Here is a 25,023-nt window from a genome sequence, read left to right as displayed (position 1 = left end):
TGGAGGAGTGAGGGGGTGTACTTAGGGGAAGAAGGTGAGTAGTCAGGAGAAGAGGGTGTGTACTCAGGAGAAGGAGAAGAATCCATAATCAAACTCAAGTATGGTAAAGCTAAGATTCGACGCTCGAAAATTTATATAGACTAACGGGTCAGGAGGCGAAATGCCTCACCTACCAAGTTTTAACTCCGGGTGCAGTTGTGTTATGAGTCATGAGAGCCCAAGTGATGCTTGGTCATCAAAGCTACATCTTTTCATCTGACTGGCACAGACAAAGAGGCAAACTTCGGTGCGGTCAATTACCCGTTGAGTTTTCCAGGGCATGGGAATAGTTGAAAGGATAGAGCAACGATCCCTTTGCATTAATGACGGAGAATATTTTTCACTAGCATGCAAACTTTCCACTGCCACGATTCAACTGTAAGACTAATCAGCGATAAGTCTTATCTCACTTGTACTTGGCAAGGACGAGATAATTTTGGGCCGACTACAAAATCTACCATGATGGGATACCTTTTCAAGACCACTCTTAAAAACTCGGAGGCATTCAAAATCTTGAGTAGGTGATCTTAAAGACACATGAAACCCGATCAGATGTTTTACCCTAATCAGAAATCTGAGTTTACTTAATGATATAGTTAGACCAAAAGCTTATCTTTGTTTGCTATTGTCGGTGTATCAGGAACCGGGGGTCCCTGAGTCCCGAGGCCAGGCCAGCCGTCCGCCACGTGTCACCATCCCGCGAGGTCCCTCCTGCGGGATGAGAAGAGATCCAGTCACAGGAGAAGGTGCTCGGGGCCACAGTCAGTGGTCCCCGAGCGCCCCAGTTCCCCGATGATCCACAGAGTCTAAGTACCGGGAAGAAAGTACTCGGGGAGGTGTCCGCTCACCCCCGAGCACCCTAATCCCCCGATGATCAAAAGAGTCTAAGTACTGGGAAGAAAGTGCTCGGGGAGGTGTCCACTCACCCCCGAGAACCCTAGTCCCCCGATGATCAAAAGAGCCAAGTTCCGGGAGAGAGTGCTCGGGGCTGCGTGCATCAGCTCCCGAGCGTTCGGTTCCCCGAAGATCCGTACAAGAGTGCTCGGGAGAGAGTGCTCGGGGCTGCACGTGGCAGCCCCCGAGCACTCGGTTCCCCGAAGGTTCGTGCAAGAGTGCTCGGGAGAGAGTGCTCGGGGCTGCACGTGGCAGCCCCCAAGCACTCGGTTCCCCGAAGGTTCGTGCAAGAGTGCTCGGGAGAGAGTGCTCGGGGAGGCAAACAGTACCCCCGAGCACTCAGTGCCCCGACGACCCAGAAAGGCCCCCAAGGGGCCCACAGATGAGGTGTCCGCCCGTCAGAGGTACGAGGCCGCATTAAATGAGCGCGCGTAGCCTGACATATCCAACTGCTCCCGCCGCGGCATCAGTTCCTGCCATACTTTGGCAGAGGGGCATGGGGCTATTAATTGCACGGGTCCCGTCCCGTATTATCCGGTGTATCTCGGGATAACGTTGCCAGTATCAAGGCGTTCCCCCTGCCGCCCTGCCGTGGCAGAGGAACAAGACAGGGCGGGCACACCAGGTGGCTCTGTGGCTGCTCGGTGGGCCCTCTCAACGGCGCCCGCTGCCAGGGCGTCCACGGTGACAAGTGACCGGGCACGAGCCGCGTTTTTTGACCGCCCCAGTCACTTCGCCCAAAGGAAATGATGACGCCTTTCTCAGTCATGATGTCTTGGAACTTGTGCCCCTTCCTTCCCGTTCGGGGTATGTCACGGCCGGCGAGTGCATAAAAGAACCAGCAGCACAGAAGAGAAAAGAGGATCCGGGATACATCCAGTAAACCTCCCAAGAGACCAACAATCCCAGGCAGTGGACCGCGCCGCAACCAACGAAGAAGAGACCGTAAGCACCGAGAACAAAAACCGTAGTCCCTGCCCAAGAGTAAGGGACTTCAAGTTCTTAGTTAGACACAATATTCTTGTAACCAGCTACATGCTTGAGGGATCACCCTCAGGATAGTTATTGCATCCATACAGGATTAGGGTATTACACCCCCGCACGGCCCGAACCTGTCTAAACTCCGGTGCATTTACTTCCCTTTGCACTAGGTCGATCATCCCCCACCACCGGCCGTTGCATTTACTTCTGTTTCCATTTATTTCTCCGACGAACTTATTCAGGATCATCCCCCCGGCCGAATCTCTAAAAAGGGGTCTCTCGGGATCCCTGCGATAGGAGTTAATCCTCCGACAGCTGGCGCACCAGGTAGGGGGAGGGCATCCCTGAATCTGTTCGTTTGTTTTCTTCCGCAGGAAAAAATGGCCAGCGGACACCGTCTCCAACGTTCCGGCTCCACTTCCAGTGAGGAAATGCTGCCCGACATCCAGGAGGCCCCAGCCGGTGCTGCGTTCCAGCAGCAGCCACTATCTGCAAGCGCGGCTTTCCCCTCCCAAGGGGACCAGGCCGCTGGGCCCAGCAGGGCCGCCGCCGCCGCCACCGGTGCGCCGTCCGACCCCCAGCAGGTGGTCGAAACCCTGGCCGCCAGGTCCACTTCTGGACAGCGCCGGGTGCCTCTGCGGCGTAGGCTCGCCTTTGGCGAGGCTGGCCCCGGAAGTGCGCTTCTTGCGGCACACGCTCTCCTCAGGCATCCACCTGTCCAGGCAACACCGAACACTCCGAAAGGCCGCTGGATCCAAGACGTCGCCACCCTGGTCGGCACTGCTCGCCGCCAGGTGCTGGCCGGGAGTTCTCGCGCCACCACCCAGCGCGGCGCTGCCAGAACTGTCTCATCAACGGGCAACGTTCGCATGGGCCGGGGGACCTCCAGGCGGAGCGCCACCCCCCTGGCTGCGTCCGAAGCCCAGGACCTCCGCTCGCGCCTTAACGAGCGGAGAGGCCACGAAGACATGCGTGTCACCCTCAAGCGCCAGCGGGAAACCCGGCAGGAGGCTGAGGCAGAGGATCAGGCTTCCTCCTTCCCGGTCCATGATCGCCAGGAATCCCCGGCTCGCCGGCATTCACCGCCAAGCACTGCCACCCGCACCACGGGGTACGGCACCGGTTGCTGTGCCTTCACCACTGAGCTCCGTCGGGTCAAATGGCCCTCCAAGTTCCGCCCTGAGCTGCCGGAGAAGTACGACGGGTCCATCGACCCCGTCGAGTTCCTCCAAATCTACACTACGGCCGTCCAAGCGGCCGGGGGCAGTGAAAAGGTGATGGCAAATTATTTCCATGTTGCCTTGAGGGGCTCTACCCGTTCTTGGCTCATGAACTTACCCCCAGGATCTATTAGCTACTGGGATGACCTCTGCCACCAGTTTGTGGCTAATTTTCTAGGCACATTCGCGCCCCGGTTTGGAGTGCGACCTCCACGCCGTCAAGCAATAGGAGGGGGAGACGCTGCGGTGCTTTATTCAGCGTTTCAGCCAGGTCTGCAACACCATCCCGCGGATAGCCCCCCACGCTGTCATCGTCGCCTTCCGGCAGGGCATCCGTGATGAGCGGATGCTCGAAAAGCTAGGTACGCATGAAATCGAAACCACTGCGGAGCTCTTCGCGCTGGCCGACAAGTGCACCAAAGCGGCGGAGGCCCGGGCGTGGCATGCTCCGCGCCCCACCACCGACCAGCCAAGTTCTTCCCGTTCTGACAGGCGGGAAAAGAAGAAGAGAAGAAGGCGCGAGGCTGCTCCTGTCGAACCGGCCCAGGGCCCCGCCCGTAGGCCGGCCCAAGAGCCTGACCGCTGGCAAGAACACCGAGCGGCCACCGACAGACGACCCCTGCGAGGGCCCCGGCACCAGCTAGGGCACCGGCTCCCGCAAGAGCCCTGGCACCCGGCCGGGCTCCTGCTCCAGCGAGGGCCCCCGCTCCTGCGGGGCCCGAGCCAGGCAAATGGTGCCCCATACACCAGACCAGATGGCACGATCTCACGGAGTGTCGTACGGTCAAAGGTCTCGTCGAGCAACGCCAGAGGGAGCGCGCCGAGTCCCGCGGGGGAGGCGATGCTGAGGCCGCCCCCGGCAACACCGAGCTCGGCTTCCAGGAGCCCGAGCATACCGTCGCTTTCATCGACGGAGGCGCCTACACGCCTTCCTCGCGCCGTGGCATCAAGGTCATGCGGCGTGAGGCGTGCTCGACGACCCCGAGCGAGGAGGCCACCAGGCCCCTGAGGTGGTCGGACGCCCCGATCACTTTCAGTGTGGCCGATCACCCCGCGAGTACTGCAGCCGTGGAGCGACTACCCCTGGTAGTGTCCCCCACCATCTGCAATGTCAAGGTCGGTAGAGTGCTGATCGATGGGGGTGCAGGCCTCAACCTCCTATCCAAGGAGGCCTTCGAAAAGTTGCAGGTGCCCTCCCGGCGCTTAAAGCCGTCGCTTCCATTTTGCGGAGTGACGCCCGGGCACTCCCTGCCCCTCGGGCAGGTCGAGCTACCCGTGACCTTCGGGAGTCGCGACAACTTCCACACGGAGAACGTTCTCTTCGATGTCGCGGAGCTCCCCCTCCCTTACAACGCCATCCTCGGGCGCCCGGCGCTCGCCAAAGATGTCTATGATCGAGCATCACTTGGCGGTGCGTCCGGACGCCCGCCCGGTGAAGCAGAAGGTCCGGCGGCAGGCGCCTGAGCGCCAGGAGTTCATCCGGGAGCAGGTCAGCAAGCTCCTTGACGCCGGATTTATCCGAGAGGTCCTCCACCCCGACTGGCTGGCAAATCCAGTCATCGTCCCGAAGGCCAACGGCAAGCTCCGCATATGTGTGGACTACACCGACCTAAATAAGGCTTTCCCTAAAGATCCTTTTCCCTTACCCCGCATTGATCAAATTATAGATGCAACCCCAACCGTGGGATGCGATCTTTTATGTTTTTTAGATGCAAACTCTGGGTATCACCAGATCCGCATGGCCGTTGAGGACGAAGAAAAAACTGCTTTTACCACCCCGGTGGGGACTTACTGTTATATGCCAATGCCTTTTGGTTTGCGCAATGCTGGGTCTTCTTTCCAGCGGCCCATTCGCATTACCCTTGATTCGCAGGTCAGCCGCAACGTCGAGGCCTACATCGATGATCTCGTGGTCAAGTCCCGAGACCGCGCCACCCTGCTCGAGGACCTTGCCGAGACTTTCAACAGTCTCCGCACTACCCGCCTAAAGCTCAACCCCGAGAAGTGTGTCTTTGGGGTACCTGCGGGTAAGCTCTTCGGTTTCTTGGTTTCCAACCGAGGAATCGAGGCCAACCCAGAGAAGATCCGGGCCATCGAGCAGATGCGACCCCCGGCTCGACTCAAGGAGGTCCAGCGTCTCGCCGGCTGCATGGCGGCCCTCGGGCGCTTCATCTCCAAGCTCGAGGAGCGAGGGCTCCCCCTCTTCAAGCTTCTGAAGAAGACCGGTCATTTCGAATGGACGCCGGAGGCCGAGCGGGCCTTCCGCGGTCTGAGGAAGTACCTCACCTCACCACACGTGCTGGTGGCTCCCTCCGAAGGCGAGCCCCTACTGCTCTACGTCTCGGCCACTCCTTAGGTCGTGAGCATGGTGCTGGTGGTGGAGCGTGACGAGTGCGCTTGGCCAGGTGCTGGGTCCCAGCTCCCGGTGGCCCCCGAGCACTCACCCGTCCTCGCGGCTCCCCCCGAGCAGTGGGTCGAGCCCGAGCACTTGGCTCCCCCCGAGCAGGGGGTCGAGCTCGAGCACTTGGCTCCCCCCGAGCAAAGGGTCGAGTCCGAGCACTCTGCTCCTCCCGACCAGGGAGTCGAGCCCGAGCACCCGGCCAGCCCTGACCACGCCACCGAGCCTGGGGGCTGCAACAGCCCCTCAGGTGAAGCCGCCGTCTGGGCCCGCCGGGTACAGCGACCGGTGTACTTCATCAGTGAAGTCCTCCGGGAGGCCAAAACAAGATATCCCCAGGCTCAGAAGCTACTCTACGCCGTGCTCATCGCTTCCCGGAAGTTGCGCCATTACTTTCAAGCGCACAAGGTGTCGGTGGTTACCACGTATCCGCTGGGACCCATCCTCCGGAACCGAGAAGGCACCGGGCGAGTTGTCAAGTGGGCAGTGGAGCTGGCGGAGTTCGATCTGCACTTTGTCAGTCGCCAGGCGATCAAAAGCCAGGCGCTCTCTGACTTCGTGGCAGAGTGGACACCCGTCCCCGAGGTCGCCCCAGAAGAGATCTCTGCGTATCCCGGGCACGACGCGCCCGAATACTGGGTCATGCACTTCGACGGTTCCCTCACGCTGAAAGGCGCGGGGGCCGGAGTGGTTCTCACCTCCCCAACGGGTGAAGAACTCCGGTACGTTGTGCAGCTACAGTTCCGCGCATCCAACAACATGGCGCAATATGAAGGTCTCGTCGCCAGCCTTCGAGCCGCGATGGGCCTCGGGATTCGTCGCCTCCTGGTCAAGGGAGACTCCTAGCTAGTGGTCAACCAGGTGTCCAAAGAGTACCAGTGCACGGATCCTCAAATGGCGGCGTACGTGACAGCAGTCAGGAAGCTGGAGAGGCGCTTCGATGGCCTTGAGTTGCGGTATATCCCTCGCCGCGACAACGCTCTGGCCGACGAGCTCTCCCGCCTGACCTCCTCTCGTGCGCACGTCCCTGCCGGAGTCTTTGAAGAAAGACTCACACGGCCTTCCGTCCTGCCTGCCGAACAGGACGAAGGGGAAACCTCGAACTCATTTCAGGGGACCCCGGCGGTGCCCTCAGCGGGAAGCCCCGTCAGGGTGCCGCCGTCCGGCGAGTACGCTGCACTTGCTGAATGTTCTCAAGATGCCTCGTGGATGGACGACATCCGAGGGTACTTGAAGGAAAAGTCCCTTCCCGGGGATGAGGCGTTTGCCAAAAGAGTTGCTCGGCAGTCCAAACGCTATGCCATAATAGATGGGGATCTCTACCGGCGTAGCGCAGGAGGCGTCCTCCTGAAATGCATCTCCCAGGAAGAAGGCGGCGAGCTTCTTGCTGAGATCCATGAGGGCGAGTGCGGTGGCCATTCATCGTTCCGCACGTTGGTCGGGAAGGCCTTCCGGCAAGGTTTCTACTGGCCCACAACTCTCCAGGATGCTTCCGAGCTGGTTCGGCGCTGCAGGGCGTGCCAGTTCCATGCAAAGCAGATTCACCAGCCAGCTTAGGCTCTTCACACCATCCCCCTGTCATGGCCTTTTGCGGTCTGGGGGATGGACATTCTGGGTCCATTCCCCCGAGCAGTCGGGGGCTATGAGTACCTCTACGTTGCCATCGACAAGTTCACCAAGTGGCCAGAGGCAGTCCCAGTCATCAAGGTGACCAAGAACACGGTGCTCCAGTTTATCCGCGGCATCACCAGTCGCTTCGGTGTCCCGAACCGGATCATCACCGACAACGGCACCCAGTTCACGAGTGCCCTGTTCAGGGACTACTGCGAAGACCTCGGCATTAAGCTCTGCTTTGCCTCTGTCGCTCATCCTCGGAGTAACGGGCAAGTCGAGCGCACCAACGCGGAGATACTGAAGGGCCTCAAAACCTGGACCTATGACGTGCTCGCAAAGCACGGGAAGGGATGGGTGGACGAGCTGCCCGCCATGCTATGGGCTAATCGGACCACGCCAAGCCGCGCCACTGGGGAGACTCCATTCTTCCTCATCTACGGCGCTGAGACGGTCCTCCCCTTTGAGCTCACTCTAGGCTCCCCTCGGGTGCATGCATACTCTGAGGGTGAGCAAGAGCAGCAGAGGCACGATGACGTCGATTACCTGTAGGAGCGCCGGTGGCGTGCCGCCGTCCGAGCGGCTCGGTACCAGCAAAGTTTGCGGTGCTACCACCAGCGTCACGTCCGGGCACGGTCCTTTGAGGTGGGGGACCTAGTTCTCCGACGCATCCAGTCGCGCGAAGGAAAGAATAAGCTGTCCCCTATGTGGGAGGGTCCCTTCACCGTGATCGGGGTCCCGTGAGAAGGTTCTTTCAGGTTGGCAGCAGAAGATGGGCAGCCGCTTCCCAACCCGTGGAACATCGAGCACCTGCGCAGGTTCTACCCGTAGACGGCCATGCTCGCGGCTCAGGTCAACCAGGCCGGGGCCTTCACCCCCGCCCAAGTTGACCGGGGGCTATCACTAGCTGGGTAAGTCACCCAACCTTGTAAAATTTGTCAATTCAGTGAAAATGTTAATATGCAATCGTATGTCAATTTCATTTTTCTGGATTCCATATGTTTAATCTGTCTGGTGAGGTGCTCGGTTGTGCGAGAAAAGTTCACTATCTCATTTTCCCCGCTGATAAAAGAATCCCGATCGGTATGCGCACGAGCAGCTGCCACTGACTTACGTCCGATGTGGTAGGCTGTGGTGTTCGGTGTCATGGCTGATCTCCGGGCACTACCAAGTCCCTGGGTGCTCTGGGTAATCCTATCGCTCGAGCCGCTCGAGTAGTCCGGAGCTCAGGCCCCAGGGGCGGGCTGTCGGTGCTTGGTCTGGTCTGTCATACCCGGGCGCCACCGAACCATAGGACCTCTGGGTTATGCCTCTGCCCGCTCTTATCCGCCGGTCTGGGTATTCGAGAGGTCTCGGGTCGAAAACGAGAGCAGTTTATAACAAGTACCTCACTAACAGAGCGCACCAAGCAAAGAAATTCCCTATTCTCTCTTAAGTCACAGGTCGACAATCAAAGCAAAAGCAGCTCGACCGCGAGGGCCTCGATGCCCAGGTCGCTGATCAGACCCAAGGGTCCTCGGGTGGTCCTACCGCTTAGGCATGAGTGGTCGAGATCACCCGACCCCGGGCTCCTCGCGTGCCCCTTGACGCTCGGGCGCCCCGGCTGAAGGAACCAAGCCCCCGGGCACCCCGAGCTCGAAGCGCACGCTCCTCCTGGATGACCGGCCGAAAGGCCGACAGCTATCCGGTGAGTGATTAAATTCAGATGAATTTACGTTCAATAGTATTTTGTTCCCGAGTCATCCTCGGGGGCCCTCGTATTCTAATCTGCCCGGTGAGATGATCTCCTCGCGCACAAAACCCTACCGTGTGTCTACTTTTTCCTAGAACGACAGAACGGTCCGTAGAAAGGTGTACCGTACGTGCGGTAATGTCCGACCGAAGTCCTTCGTGGTGGTCGTGGTGTTTGGTCCGCTTTTAAGGGCCCCGAGCACTACCGAGTCCCTGGGTGCCCTGGGTAATCCTATCGCTCGAGCCACTCGAGTAGTCCGGAGCCTAGGCCTCAGGGGCCGGCTGTCGGTGCTCGGTTCGGTCCGTCTGAAGCCCGGGCACTACCGAACCATGGGGACTCTTGGTCGCATTCCCGCCCATGCGTGTCTCCAGTCTGCTGACTGGGTGGTCGCAAGGTGAAAAAGTGTTCACCGGTCATGGCGTGTTCCGTGCTGGATCGATCCATCTCCCGAGCAAGGAAGTTCGTGTCTTTGTCTCTTGACTTAGTTGATGCGGACTCGCGAGGGCTCGGGGGCTGAACGCGCCAAGAAAGACGATCGGGATGACTTCGTTCTCAGGGACGGAAAGGTCAGGAATGGTCCGACTGAGTACTCTGCGGGGCTTCAAGGCAAAACATCAGAAGAAACGCTAAGTACTCAAGAACACCGGAGTTGCGAGCCCAAAGAAAAGCTTCAATTATATTCACAAGGAAAATACAAGCATTTCTAAGGGATCGCTCCCAAATTTACATCAAGTCAAGACAAAAATAAAAAAAGAGGAAACAACTACAAAAGCCTAATCGGAGGCAGAGTCAGCGTCGAAATCATCTTGGCCATCCCCGGGGGCTGGTGGTGGCGGCACTTCCCACCTAAAGCCGGCCGCCACCTCGGCAGCGGTGCTCCGAACTGCTTCCCGGGCGGCCTCTCCCTTGGCTTCGACCACTCCTTCCCGCGCTGGCTCCAGCGGGAAGTTCGAGTCTCTGCTCCGGTAGCAGGCCAGGACGTGCTCGGCCACGGCTTGGGCCAAGCCGCGTCCTTCCCGGGCGGTGAGCTCCTGGACAGCCCAGGGCAGCGCCTCGAGGTGCTCGCAGACTTGTTGAAGCCCCAGGACTTGTCGTCCGGGGCCATCGCTCTTCTTGTCCGCGACGAGTCGGCCAAGGCCGACCCTCTCCACGGCCCGCCGCATCCGCCGGAGTACGTCCTCCCACATCTGCTGCAAGTTGACCCACGAGACAAAGGCAGCCTCGAGCTTCTCCTTTGCGGCCCACAGCTGCTCCTCGAGTCCCTGGCCCTCGGCCGCGCCAGAAGAGCCAGCGTCGGTTGCCGGGCCGGTGGCTTGCTTCGTCGGCGCCACCAGTTCGGACAAAGCGCGCTCACGGGCGGTCAGCTCCGCCTCGTGTTTAGTGTTCTCCTCCTCCCTGGTGGCAACAGACGCCGCCATCGCCGCAGCAGTCTCCCCCTCCCGGCGGGTCAGCGAGTCTTCCCGGGCGCCCAGCTCCGTCGCCGTAATCTCGTTGTTGACCTCCCGGATGGAGACGTCCTCCTCCCACCGTCGGACATCTCCGTCAATTCTCTAGAGCTCATCCTTCCAACGTTGGAGGCTGGCACGCGTCCGATCGGCCTCTCCCTCTCGACGAGTTAGCTCAGCCCGGAGATCCTCTGCCACCTTCTCGCGGTCGGCGACCGCCTCCTCCCGTTCCTACGCCTGCGCCTTCCTGGCAAGGGCCTCGGCAGCCTGCTGCCGCGACGCCTCAGCCAGGCGGGCGGTCTTCAAAATCTCCCGCTCCCGCGTGACCTCCGCGCGGGTATCTTCCAAAAGCTTCTGCTATCGCGCAGCCACCGCGCGGGCCTCTTCCCGGGCGTTCGCAAGCTGCGCCCTCTCCAAGTCCAGCCGGGCACGCTCCGCTTCAAGCTACCCCTCCTTTGCGTCCATCGCCGCGCCCAGTCGCTCGACCACCGCCTGGACGCTCTTGATCGCGACCAGGAAGGGGTCGGCAGGCCGGCTGGGCGCCGGTGGAGCGTTGTTTTCCCCGTGATCCGCCTCCGGGGGGTCCGGGGTCCCCGAGGGTTGCCACACGATCATCCGCCCCGAGCTAGGCACGCTTGGGGTAGGTTCGACCGATGCCGGGCGCTCGGGCGACGGCCGCGTCCCTGCCTCGGCCGCCGCATCCGGCGGCCCCGGCAGGGCCACTGCTTCCGCCATCGTCCGCCCCGGGCTCTGCGTGCCAGTGGTAGGTTCCACCGGCGCCGAGGGTTCGGGCGACGGCTGCGTCCCCGCCTCAGCCGCCGCTTCCAGCGTCCTCCCCTCGGCCGCCGCGTCCACTGGCCCCCCCGCCATCGCCGCGTCCGCCTGCCTCGGCTCGGCCAGCAGGCTTGGCTCGGGCGCTGGCATTCCTTCGCCCTCGGTGGCGCCCGTGGGTGGCCTGTAGGAGATAGGCGAAGGTCGAAACCGAAGTCTAGTTCGGGCGAAGGGTGCCCAAGAAAAAGCGAAGAATGAAACTTACGCGGTCGCAGTTCCCCGGTACTGCCATTTGGCCGCCGGGAGCCTGAACTCCGGGTCCGGCAGCGCCGGCCCGGAATCCTCCCGTCTCCTCTTCCACCGGGGGCTCGGCGGGGCCGTCGCGCGGTCTCCAGATGCCGGGTCAGGGCCCCATCCTCACGAGGCGCGGCTCTAGGGCCGGGAACGCCACCGCCGACGATGGCGACGGCGGGGACTCCGGCACGGGGATGTAGATTCGGGGGCATTTCCCCCGATCTCCCGGCGCCGCCACCGCTACGCTATCGGCAGTGCCCTCTTCTCTGGTGCGGCGGCTACTGCCCGCAGCAGCTCCACCACCGGCCTGCGGCTCGCTACACGCGGCGCCCGGGACACCGGCCCGTACCGGGCTGCTCGCGGCCTCCTCACTGGCCACCTCGTCCAACCCAGGGAGCTCGGGAGCCTCGGGGCTCCGGCTCCTCGGCCGGTCGACGAGCCCCTGGGCGTCGAACTCCGGCAGCTTCGCCAAGATCGCCGTGCGCTCGGGGTTAGCGCAGAGCGCCATCTTCGGCCACGGGAGCACCGCCCAGCTCGTGTCCTCCACGCCGGTCACCACTCGGGTCATGCCCCTCAGCTCCGCTAGGCCCAGATCCCAGCTTGCGCCGATTTGGGTCCGGGTGATATCTTCGGGCCCGGTGTAGAGCCAGCACGGCCGGGCTTGCTCCCGCAGGGGCGCCAGGCGACGGCGCAAGAAGTCCGCCACCACCATTACCGAGGTCAGCCCGGAGTCGCGCAGGAATCTGATGCACTCGAACGCCAGCTCCAACCTCGCGTCCTCCGGCGGCGGCACCTCCCACGTCGACTTCCGGGGCTCCGCCGCCACTTCCGGTAGAGCGAGACGATCATGGGGGTCGACGTCGACAAAGAACTAATCCCGCCGCCACTCCTCCCATTTGCTGCGTAGCACCTGGGGGATGTACTACTTCCCCAAGCCGTCTCGCAGCCGAAGATTGCAGCACCCCGCGACGTCCGCCGTGGAGTACCCCCTCTTCTTCCCGGCCGGCCGCAGGACGAAGAAATGTCGGAGAAGCGTCACCGAAGGCGCCACCCCCACGAACATCTCGCAGAGGTGCGCGAACACGGCCAACACCATGACGGAGTTGGGGCTGAAGTGCACCAGTTGGATGCCGTAGGTGTCGAGGACTTGGAGGAAGAACGTTGAAAACGGCGGCACCAGTCCCGCCGCCACGAAAGACATGAACAAGACAATGCACCCGGGAACGGTCATCGCCGGCGGGAAGTTCGCCGGCGTCACCACCGCGGCTCCCTGCTGGCCCTCGGGGACCAGCAGCTTCCTGATCTTATCAACCGCCACTTCATTCTTCAGGCGAGACTCCGACAGCACGCTGTCCAGAGTCCTGTCACGACGGCCTCCTCCGGCTCTTGGCATCTCGACGGGAGGGGAGGTTGTCTGGCGGTGGAGAGAAAGGAGGAAAAGCACTCTGATCGCCTAGAGGAGTTCTAAGGGCTCCAGAGCATGAAGGAAACGAGAGCAAGATCGCAAGATAGCGTAAAGAGGGGGGCGGATCGATCCCCTCCCCCTTTTATATCTCAGAGGATTCAAACGTTTCCTGCCAACGGTACACTCGGCGGGACGGTTTCCTCGATCCACGCAACAGCCAGGCGAATCTCCCGCTGGTCGTGCGGTGTCAGCGGCTGCCAGGCATATTTTCCTCGATCTGCGCGGCAGCCACGCGTGCCACCCGTACTGTTGTCATGCCCTTCGGGAGACGTGTGGACACGCGTCCGCTTGTCTCCCCATTGGGCCGTACCAGAGGCCTGGGTCTAAAGGGCCACCTCTTGAAAGCCTGCCATGTGGCATCCACGTCAGCCTCGGCCTCGTCAGCGATGAAGGGCCCATCCACAGTCTCCGTGCCATCACCTGCCAATGGGCCCGGGGGCTACTGTCGGTGTATCAGGAACCGGGGGTCCCTGAGTCCCGAGGCCAGGCCAGCCGTCCGTCACGTGTCACCATCCCGCGAGGTCCCTCCTGCGGGATGAGAAGAGATCCAGTCACAGGAGAAGGTGCTCGGGGCCACAGTTAGTGGTCCCCGAGCGGCCCAGTTCCCCGATGATCCACGGAGTCTAAGTACCGGGAAGAAAGTGCTCGGGGAGGTGTCCGCTCACCCCTGAGCACCCTAGTCCCCCGATGATCAAAAGAGTCTAAGTACCGGGAAGAAAGTGCTCGGGGAGGTGTCCGCTCACCCCTGAGAACCCTAGTCCCCCGATGATCAAAAGAGTCTAAGTACCGGGAAGAAAGTGCTCGGGGAGGTGTCCGCTCACCCCCGAGCACCCTAGTCCCCCGATGATCAAAAGAGCCAAGTTCCGGGAGAGAGTGCTCGGGGCTGCGTGCATCAGCTCCTGAGCATTCGGTTCCCCGAAGATCCATACAAGAGTGCTCGGGAGAGAGTGCTCGGGGCTGCACGTGGCAGCCCCCGAGCACTCGGTTCCCCGAAGGTTCATGCAAGAGTGCTCGGGAGAGAGTGCTCGAGGCTGCACGTGGTAACCCCCGAGCACTCGGTTCCCCGAAGGTTCGTGCAAGAGCGCTCGGGAGAGAGTGCTCGGGGAGGTGAACAGTACCCCCGAGCACTCGGTGCCCCGACGACCCAGAAAGGCCCCCAAGGGGCCCACAGATGAGGTGTCCGCCCTCAGAGGTACAAGGCCGCATTAAATGAGCGCGCGTGGCCTGACATATCCAACTGCTCCCGCCGCGGTGTCAGTTCCTGCCATGCTTTGGCAGAGGGGCATGGGGCTATTAATTGCACGGGTCCCGTTCCGTATTATCCGGTGTATCTCGGGATAACGTTGCCAGTATCAAGGCGTTCCCCCTGCCGCCCTGCCGTGACAGAGGAACAAGACAGGGCGGGCACGACGGGTGGCTCTGTGGCTGCTCGGTGGGCCCTCTCAACGGCGCCCGTTGCCAGGGCGTCCACGGTGACAAGTGACCGGGCGCGCGCCGCGTTTTTCGACCGCCACAATCACTTCGCCCAGAGGAAATGATGACGCATTTCTCAGTCATGACGTCTTGGAACTTGTGCCCCTTCCTTCCCATTCGGGGTATGTCGCGGCTGGCGAGTGCATAAAAGAACCGGCAGCACAGAAGAGAAAAGAGGATCCGGGATACATCCAGCAAACCACCCAAGAGACCAACAATCCCAAGCAGTGGACCGCGCCACAACCAACGAAGAAGAGACCGTAAGCACCGAGAACAAAAACCGTAGTCCCTGCCCAGGAGCAAGGGACTTCAAGTTCTTAGTTAGACACAATATTCTTGTAACCAGCTACATCCTTGAGGGATCACCCTCAGGATAGTTATTGCATCCATACATGATTAGGGTATTACGCCCCCGCGCGGCCCGAACCTGTCTAAACTCCAGTGCATTTACTTCCCTTTGCACTAGGTCGATCATCCCCCACCACCGGCCGTTGCATTTACTTCGGTTTCCATTTATTTCTGTGACGAACTTATTCAGGATCATCCCCCCGGCCGAATCTCTAAAAAGGGGTCTCTCGGGATCCCTGCGATAGGAGTTAATCCTCCGACAGCTATATACTTGAACCGTCGAAGCCTTATTTTATGTACTGGTGGGGGGATTGATGATGAATAATGGATAATTACCATATCCAAGCACCCGAGAGTTTCTCGTAATTCTAAGGGTATATCTTTATCTCGGAGAACGGGATCCCTAGAATAAAGGAAACTATTGATAGATACCTAAGACATCCCATAACTAGAAAGGATAGCTCCAAGAATTGGAAGGAAGAGTCTAGAGGACATACGATACCTCATATATATATATGGAATTGGGGGACCATACAGAGGGAAGAGGACAAGTCATAACAAGCAATATGAGTTCCACAAGCCTACACAAGCCAACAGAAGCCAAGGGTGAAGTCACCTACTAGGTTTAGATCCATCTAGCCTAGCTACAAAGTCTAAAAATACAAGACAAACATGAAATAGGGTTATTATCCTCAGGGAGGTCCGGACCTGTCTAAAAACTTCTTTGTGTTTTTCTTGTGATCTATCTACTCAAAGCATCCCACTATTATTCAACAAGTTTGTTAGATTAGAGATTTAGCAATTGTCGACACCGCCCTTGAACCTTTGCTTCTTTTTCCTGCGTGCATATCTCTCTAGTATTGGTTGATGGAAATAGAAATCATGGGTGTCCTTTGGCCACCGAGATGTATCTGTGAGGTTAGGGATGCGGTGAGCATAGGCAACTTCAAACTTGGCCATGCTGTAACACTTATCAACAAAGTGTTCAATTTTAAGGGTCCTTATTGAAGTGATGAAACGTGGAGCATGTTCACATGGCTTGCCTAAGACATGCCATGCTCTACATGTGCAAGTCCTAGCTTATAGATCAACAATATGTCTCCATGTCTTTGTTCTCTAACCTCTGCAAATGTGTCATCAATGCTCTCAAAGAGAAAATCCAGTCCCTTGCCCTTTTCATTTAGCTCTGACATAACACTTGGTAGGATGATTTTGCTATGCAACTGCAACTTTTGAGCAACCTTCTTCCTCTTATCATTCTTACTATTTAGCTTCCTCCAAATCTTGTCATTCAGCCCATACAACATTAGGCCATTATGCTTATTGATCCAATGATTGAAGCACTTAGTCAAGTTATTAGTCACATAATCCACCGTTGATTGGGTTGAGTACTTGTTCCTTGTCCAAAGCCTTTTGTGCCAAGTGTCAAGCAATGGATGGCATTTGATTTCCTTCATTCATTGTTGCCATGTGTTTATTAAATTCTTCAATTGTCCATGAATATGCAGCTACCCATAGATGCTCATCAAAGACATTGCCATAAAGCTTCAACTTGAAATTGGTGACAAAATGCCTTAGACACTCCCTGTGTTATGCATACCCAAAGACATCATCAGTTGCCTTATTAATCCCCTTCCCTACATCAGGTCAAATTGTCAGGCCACACTACATGAAAAAAATCATTAGTAACGGGTGATAACTAGCATTAATGACGGGTCATGTACCCATCACTCTTATCATGTCACTAATGATAGTTAAATAGTGATGGGTCACTAACCATAACCCATCACTAATGTTCAGTCATTAGTGACGAGTCATAACCGTGACCCGTCACTATTGACTAAACATTAGTGACGGGTTGTAATCTTTACCTGTTACTAATGACCCATGAACATTTTTCGTATTTTTGGGACACAAAAAAGTCAAAAAATACATTTTTTTTACCTAAGCCATCCCAACGCAGCTCCATCCCATATGCCTCACAAGCCACATTTTTTCACATTATTTTCAAGTTTACGTTCCATGGGAATCGAACCTGTGACCTTCTACTCGCGCGTGTAGCCACCTTACCACCTCTGCTATCACGTAGTTGTGATAGAAATCTGATATTTTATCCTTTTAACCTTGTTTGTCGAAGGTCATTAGTGACGCGTCATAACCATGACCTGTCACTAATGACTAATTTTGTCAAATTTCATCGAGGGTTATAATTTAATAGGTGACCCGAAGTGCATTCGGTAAAACGGGTATAACTTTTGCATATGTACTCTGATTTTGACGTTTTTTGACTCTACGGACATCTAAAAAAACGTTACATCTATTTCTCCCCCACTTTTACTAGGTTTGGTGATTTTTTTCAAGGCCAAAAATGGCTTGGAAGATTGAGTTCTCCCCCGAAAGTTTCTGCACTGTTTTCAAAACACGTGTTTAAGTACATACCCGTCATCCCTTACATCAAACTTTAGCAGAAATGTACTATGGTTCCTTTCTAGTGCTGCTAAGGTGAGAAAAAATAAGAGAAAAATAAAATAAAAATAAAAAAATTTGCGAATACCGTCATTATTGACTGGAGTTAGTCATTAGCGATGGATTACATGTTGACCCGTCACTAATGACTGGCATAGGAAGATCTGTCTCTAATGAGTGGATCATTAGTGATGGGTCACAATTTGACCCGTCAATAATGACTGGCCTAGGATGACCTGTCACTGATGAACTTATTGTAACATCCTGAGTTTTAAGCATGTTAATTAATTGCAAATTTCACTTCAAATTAAAAAAATTATGATTAATTATGCTAACTAAAGACAAGAAAGTATGTGTATGTATGCATTCATATATGTAATTGGACTAAGTATTCCAAGTTGAGCCAAAATTTATTCTAAACTAATCCCAGCATTGAATTATTTCACATATGTTGGTTTATGGTTTTTATGGTTCTTGTGTGGAGATTAAAATTGAATGTCTCTCAATTTCAAATCTATTCTTAGAATCTTTTCAGGTCAAATTCAAATTGGATTCAAATCATCTTCCAAAATCTCAGAGCTTTACTTCTAATTCATAATTCAAAATATTCCAATTGAATTGATCTTAATCCAAAGTCAAATACAAATTCAAATATCACATTTGACTTTATCCTAAAAACATTTTCTTTTTCCTTTTACGTTTTTCTCCCCAGCCTCAATCTATCCCTCTCCTTCTCTGACTCGGCCAGCAAGCCATCGGCCCAACTCCCCCTCTCTCGCGTGCTCTGTTGGCCCAACCCTTCCCCCACACACGCCCTCCCGGCTTGCCTGCCCGCGTGTCGGCCTGCTCACCCGCACGCAAGCGTGGCTATCCACAGGTCGCTGATCTCGTCGTCGCCCGCTCGCGCCACCGCGATGGCCGCAAGCCACTTGCTTCTCTCACCCTTCCCGTTGCGCGCTCCCATGTCAACCCCCCCTTGCTCAGCTCTCTCTCCCACAACCCAAAGCCCTGGCATCCGTGACTTTCGTGCCTGGCACACGCATGGATGGTGCAAAGCGCCCACGCCCCGGGAAAATGGTGGGTGCGGCCCTGCTACCTCGCCACCGCAGCTGCTGCCCATGCCGCCAAGTATCACGAGTCCCATCGCCCTGCTGTGCCTCTCCCTCTATAAATAGCACACCCGGTCTCTCTCTCCTTTCCCCATTTCGCCATCCACGCCACCGCGCCACCATCACCATTCACAACGCCACACCTATGCAATCGCCAATCAGCCATCCACAAGCCATATAGGAGCTCCAGGGCCACACCATCATCTCGTTGTCACCGTTTGTCCACCAGGAGCCCGACGGGAGCTACCCGCACACGAAGTCGAGTCAACACCATCGCCGTTGTAGCTTCTCACCGCTGGCTACCTTCCCGTTCCACTGGTGAGCCTCCCAGTTCCCGCTCGCAGCCGTGTAGGTAGCATGTCGCTGCCCCGAGGTCTCTATTAGCGTGTAGCCGTGCGCCACCATGCTTATTGCCTTCTGCCGTCATGAAGTGGTCACTGCCGGCGTGCTAGTGCTACATATGTGTGGCCAGCCATCGTGTCATGATGCCTAGAGGCCTCAGGCCCCCTTGTCGTTGCAGGTTGGTGCCTCCCAGTACAGGGGAGGTGCTTCCCACTTTTGGCCACACCGCTACCCCTCCTTGGCCACCATCTGGTAGCGCTCTCACCGCCACCGTCATCAATGAACCCTCCGTCGAGTCTGCCTTGTCGCATAGAAGCCCGACGTTTGCTCGTCGTTGTGAAGCCTTGGTGGGAAACAAACTCTGGCGAGCTCTCTTGCGTCGTTCCACCACGATTCCTCGCAGCCGATCGCTGATCCCCCTTCGCCGTTGTGTGCCCGCGCGTGTAGCCAGGTCGCTATTTGTGCGCTGTGTGGCCCGGCCAAGCTATGCAGCCCAGCCGCGAGTGGGCTAGCCTGTTAAGGCGGCCCAGCCTCCCAGTGGCCACGCCCCATGGGTCGTCCCAGCTTCAAAGCCCACCTCCAAGGCCTGTTAAACCACCGGCCCAATCCCGAGTAGGTTGGTACTGTGCAGCTCGGTACAGTGCAGCCCAAGCCCGGCCCGGCCCATCTAGGCACGAACCTAGCCCAATCCAAGCCCATCTCGAACCACCTGGGACTATTCATGTGGGCCCCACCCATGAGTCCCACCTATGAATAGTGTCATTTTCATAATTTTCCTTATTTAATTTTAGATTTAATCTTTTGAGGGTCATAACTTCTCCGTTCTGGTTCTGATTTCTGCGATTCTTTCGCTAAAATTCATCTAAATTCGAGATCTACCCATCTATCACAATATGATATCTATTAGGGCTCATTTGGTTTTCCATTTGGTGTTAAATTGGTTCTTCTCTAGTATAGCCTGTATTGATTGTAGTCACACTTGCAAAGCCGCCAGAGTTTTGCAAGTGCTGTGCAGGAAGCATCAGGAACGAGGAAGATCCTGATTTCAACCAAGACTTTGAAGAAAACTCCGGAGAAGGCAAGTCCTATCGCCTCAATCATATTGAACCTATGTTTTCAAATAATCTACATGATTAACTAAAACAAGACTTATTATCGCATGTGCTATGTATTGTGTTTTCTTTCAAACTATTTATAATAGTTAATCCTATCAATGCTGCCATGCCTTACATGTCGTCATCCAGAAGACATATCACCCTAGGAGTACCTGTTGTTGAATATATTAACGATGGACGACGCCTTGATATCTAGCATACTTAGGATTGAATACGTCTCCTCAGAGACTTCGCTTTTAAAACACCTCTCCTCAGAGATAAGATTAACTGTTATCAATAATAACTCATATCCATGAATCCTTGATGGTTACGAATTCTGTGATGGATGTGAAATCCTTGAGGTCATGTGGGATATGGTGGGAGATGTGTAAAAATGGGTGGAAACTATTTTGGCGGGGGCATGTGGAGTAGTACTCTGGATGAGGATGCTCCTGGGGGCGTGAGTCACCTCTATGGTGTACATTGCTGGAAGATACCGGCCCCATCCATTTAAGGACTGAGTCAATGTGTTGTCATGCTTAGCCACCCCGTGCAACCATGCGTCCTGTATGGGCAGGACTTGATTTCTCCTTCACCGGACTAAGTTGGGCATCATACTAGGAGGCTAGGAGCAGCGAGCAGTCAAGTGGCCATCTGTCCCGTTGTTTGGTGGTTTTTAGAATCGGCTTAGGCTTAAAAAGGGGCTGGCCTTTAGTACATGGACTTTGGCACTTGGGGGTAAATATCGTAGAAAAGCCTGGCAGGAAAGGTGATTGGATGTATCTCGGTATGATTCGCTCCTCCGCTTGCAACACTTGGAGGCTGAGCATATCGCATGGGTAAAGAAGTACAACCTTTACAGAGTGTAAACCTATTCGAATAGTTGTATCCACGATCTTAGACATGCGACAACAGTAACCGTTTTGACTAGACTCTGGGTGCGTGTGTCTTGATGAGCGAGTGTACGGACTAGATGTCCATGTGATGAGGTTCCTAGCTTAATCCACCAAAAGCTCTATGGTACTAGAGGTACACCAGATGTGATGATAAAGGACTGCGGAGTGAGGTGTAGCCCCTCCCAGAATCGAAGAACCCCCATATACAGCTTGATACCTTGTTTTGAGCTATTTGAACTGTTTCTAAAGTCTACACCTGCATAAAACTGCTTTACTCTAAAACTGAAACCGTAAAGCCTGGCCCTTGAATTACTCCATTATGCATCTATCAAATACCTTGAAGTAGTATAGGGCTTTCTGAGTACCCTTCGTACTCACTCTTGCTATCATTCAGATAAAGAAACTGACGTTGACTTCGCCGGAAATGAGGGCGGTGATGAAGAGTAGCGTTAGAAGTCACATTCGCACCCTCGCTGGTTGTGGCTTGGGATTTTGCTTTCCGCTGTGTTTTGTCGGTCATTATGCTAGACTTGTAATATTCAGTATGGTTTGTAACCTTTTGTACTCTAAACCTTAATACTTATGTATAAAATTTGGCTGTGATACTATAACTATTATACTATGTATATGAGCTACTTAATCTAGGAACTGATACATGAGGCACAAGAGATCCCGGGAAAGGGGGTCTTACACTTATCATTAGTGACGGGTCATAACTTGACCCGTCACTATTATCATCAGTGACAGGTAACATGACCCATTGCTAATGACCACTCATTAGTGACGGGTCTATATCTGGTCCCGATTAGGATGAACATTAGTAACGCATCCTTATTGGACCTATCACTAATAGGACATTAGTGACACGTGTTGAGCAGCCGTCACTAATGTAGTCTTTCCTTTGCTGATTTCTTACGTAGTGCCAGGTGGGTTCCCAATAGCTTCTTTTAGATTCTATATGAACTCTCAGTTTCAAACCCATCAGTTAAGTATTGTTTCTCCTCATTTATACCTACATGCTTGTAATACTCAAATGGATTTGCAAGATATGTGCCAATGGGATCAACCTTATATGGTCAACTGCTACTTCTAGGCTGACTCGGGCATGCCAATGAGGGAATTGAGGACAATGGTGTACACACCACAATAGCATTCATGAAATCATTTGGACCAATGACAGTGAAAACTACTTTGCCCATTTTAGTTTGCTGAAAACAATTAAACATCGTAATTAAGTCTTGATCTTTGGTCACTCAAATTGGACATCCCTTAACACTATCAAGGTAATGCATAAGTACAGTCTCATGTATACCTATGAATACTTGTTATAAACATCATCCATGAAATCCTTGAAATTAGTCTTGTCGGAATCAATTGGTTATTCCACATGATAAAAAAAACCTCCTTACTCTTGGTTCGGGTGAATTTTAAGTTAAGCAAGTACATCATGGATACATCCGGCCTATAGAAACACAACATTTTAATGACCTACAAACAAATCCTAGAGAATAAAAGGAGAAAAATCATAACCATCACGCAACCAGGAAGTACAGACGCCAAGCCATCCTTGCCATGGGTGGCGAAGCCACTGCCGTCCTCATCGCAACCCACACCGCTCCTACTATCCTTACAGTGTACAGCTCTGCCACTACCATCTTCCTCGCAGACCACATTGCCCCGATTGTACTCGCCACGAGCGCCTTTTCCTTCTTCGCCGCGGGCTCTGTTGACCTTCTCACCGCTAGTTACGCTTCCTCTGCCATCCTTACCATGGGCCACACCTCCTCTACTGCTTATATCTTCCTCGCAGGCCGTGTCACCCTGGCTGTACTCACCTCGGGCATCGTCGCGCGTGGGCATGAGCGTCGCTGCCATACTCACAGCGCGTGGCATTGCCCATGTCGTCCTCACCACAGGCCATGTCATCGATGTCATCTTCGCCGCGGCCTGTGCTACCCTTGTTGTCCATACCGTCTGCCATCTCAATTCGAGGGCTAAGGTTTGTGAGTCATGGTGATGGCATCAATTTGTATATGGGATCGAGGGCAATGGTTTTGGATTGAAGGCAATTATGTCATTTTAAGAATATCTGACATGCTAAATGACGTGTTACGAATGATTAATATTACGGTAATAACATGTAGTACAAATTTAGGATTGACAGTGTTACATAGTGAAAACAAACTTTATCGATAATAAATTATAAATTAAGGTGTTTGTTGAGGGCAGTGGTCAATTTACTCGGGATATTTTGGAGATTTTACATTTACATAAACCGGCGGACTATCCCTAATTCCCCACTACCACTCCGCCCTTCCACCGGTACGGCGCGGCGCTCCACCCACAAGCCCCAACGGCCCAACCCCAGCCGTCGACCTTGTGCTCGCCACCACTTCTCCACTCCCATCCTCTGCTCAGAAGCGCGGGCTCCCACCGGGGGCAACAGCGCCTCGCGGCGGCCGGCCCACCGGGAACCGCGGGCTCCAGCGTCCGCATCCACCACGATCCACCCCTGGTAAGCAGTCGGCGCTCTTGGTGCCTTCTCTAATCGCGGGGACGGGGATTTCGCCTCCGCTATCTGCCGCACGCCTCGATTCCTCCCTCTTCCGTTGTGTTGCGCTGCCTTCCTTGTCGTGATGGGAGAAGAAACGGCCTCACGAATGATTTTTTTCTTTCTTTTTGGTGTGTGTCAGTCAGGGATGGCGTCGTCGAGACCGTGCGCCGGGCCCGACAGGCACGTCGTGCCTACCCTCGCCGCCTCCGGCACCGGCGTCCTGCCCCTGGACGCCGTCTACGAGATCCTGCTGCGCGTCCCGGCCAAGGCGCTCTGCCGCCTGCGGACTGTGAGCCAGCTGTGGCGGGTCCTCCTCTCCGACCCGTGGTTCGCCGCTGCGCACGCTGCCCGCCACCCGGAGCCGCTTTTCATCGCTGCCTATTTCGATGAGTTATTGCACGCCGAGATTATCGATATCATGGATCTATCCGGGCAAATTGTTAAGCGGGTGCGCGTGGAGAAGGATGACATGGTCTTGAGGGTGGCACATGATCTCGTCTGTGTCTTGAAAATTGTCAGCGGGGAGTGCCAATTGCTCAACCCAGTTACTGGAGCTGTGCATCTGTTACCAAACGACCTGGCAGAAGAGCACACCGCTTCCAGGTTGAACCGGAGTGATTACGATGATGACGGCATGTATCTATTCGGGCAGGTTGCCAGCATGAGGGAGTACAAGGTGCTTCGAATACTAGAGCGTATGTGCTATGGTAAGCCTGCGGACCTGTGTGAGGTTTGCACCCTCGACAGTGGCACTGATGCAAGGTGGAGGGCAAAGCAGGCCCCTCCAGACTCTTTTGTATACAATGATCGGAACAGCGTGGTCATTGATGGGGTTGTGTACCTGACAAGTTGGAATGCGTATCTTTGTCGGAGATTCGGTCAAATTTTTGAGCAAGACTGGATAATTCCGTTCGACCTTGAGAAGGAGGAATGGATGCCGAATATCCAGGGACCCCAGGTCAGCTTTGCTGATAATGGTGCTGAGATTTTGATGCAGCTTACATTAGCAAACCTAAATGGCTCCTTAGCTGTTGTGCATGGCCCAGCTCCTTATACGGACATCTGGATTCTGATGGACTTTCAGAAGGGTCTTTGGGTCAAACAATATAGCATTCACATTGAACGACAAGAGGATCTTTATGCTGTGCATCCGTTGTTGGTATTAGACGACGGGAGGATAGTCATACACAGAGAAGGCAAGGGATTATTACAGATTCATGACCCAAGAACCAATACTTCCACAAATTTGGTGGAGAAGAGGCACTGCGATGCAATTAGCATTTATGCAGGAAACTTAATGAGCTTAGAGTGGTGAGGACCTAATTAGCATTCATGTTGCCGTTTTGCTCCTGTGGTATATCCACGAGGACATGAGGATGAGATAGTTCATCCTTGTAGTTTTCTTGTTTAGTCAGTAATAGAGCTGTTTTGCTAAAATTGCTGTTTTTCTTGAAAGCTCAGAGCAGGGAACTCACAACTTTTCCTGATTTTCAGCAAATGCCATTTTTGTCTGTTTGGCATCTCGTTTCCACTGTTCCATGGTCATTTCAAGTATTTATGTAGATTTTTTTTAATATATTGGCACTGCACTGAGCATCCTTCATTTGTCGACTGGCTAAGTAGTTCAATTTTTCAGCCATGATTTTTCATATACTAAATCCTATCATGTTGACTTTTTTTCCACATGGGGGCACACCCCGATGTCCTTACCTAATAAAAAAAACTGTCATGTTGATTCTATTTGGGATTGCTATGAGCGTACGATACTCAAGCAGGGAAGTTATGTTTCAGTAATATTATTACTCTTCTGTTATTCTTCTTTGAGTCTTGTTTGGTTGTTTCGGTATGACAATGGCTCAAGTTTTAGGATTTAAGTTCAAATTTGAAATAA

At 54.9% G+C, this 25,023-nt stretch overlaps 1 protein-coding gene across 2 annotated transcripts; it reads left to right on the top strand.

Annotated features, from left to right (window-relative positions):
* The first annotated feature begins 22,903 nt into the window (after positions 1–22,903).
* LOC133886059 (F-box/kelch-repeat protein At3g23880-like) lies at positions 22,904–24,652 on the top strand. Of its 2 annotated transcripts, none has more exons than XM_062325791.1 (2): positions 22,904–23,093; positions 23,276–24,652. In XM_062325791.1, the coding sequence occupies exon 2, from the start codon at positions 23,278–23,280 to the stop codon at positions 24,445–24,447; it is 1,170 nt and encodes a 389-aa protein (XP_062181775.1). In that variant the 5' UTR covers positions 22,904–23,093; positions 23,276–23,277; the 3' UTR covers positions 24,448–24,652. The 2 variants fall into 2 exon arrangements, with proteins under 2 accessions (XP_062181775.1, XP_062181774.1); XM_062325790.1 differs by having other exon boundaries at positions 23,272–24,652.
* Positions 24,653–25,023: the final 371 nt, after the last annotated feature.

The sequence above is a fragment of the Phragmites australis genome, chromosome 12 (assembly GCF_958298935.1).
Source record: "Phragmites australis chromosome 12, lpPhrAust1.1, whole genome shotgun sequence".
In the NCBI taxonomy this organism is placed as follows: domain Eukaryota; kingdom Viridiplantae; phylum Streptophyta; class Magnoliopsida; order Poales; family Poaceae; genus Phragmites; species Phragmites australis.
This window is presented reverse-complemented; position numbering and strand designations above follow the sequence as displayed.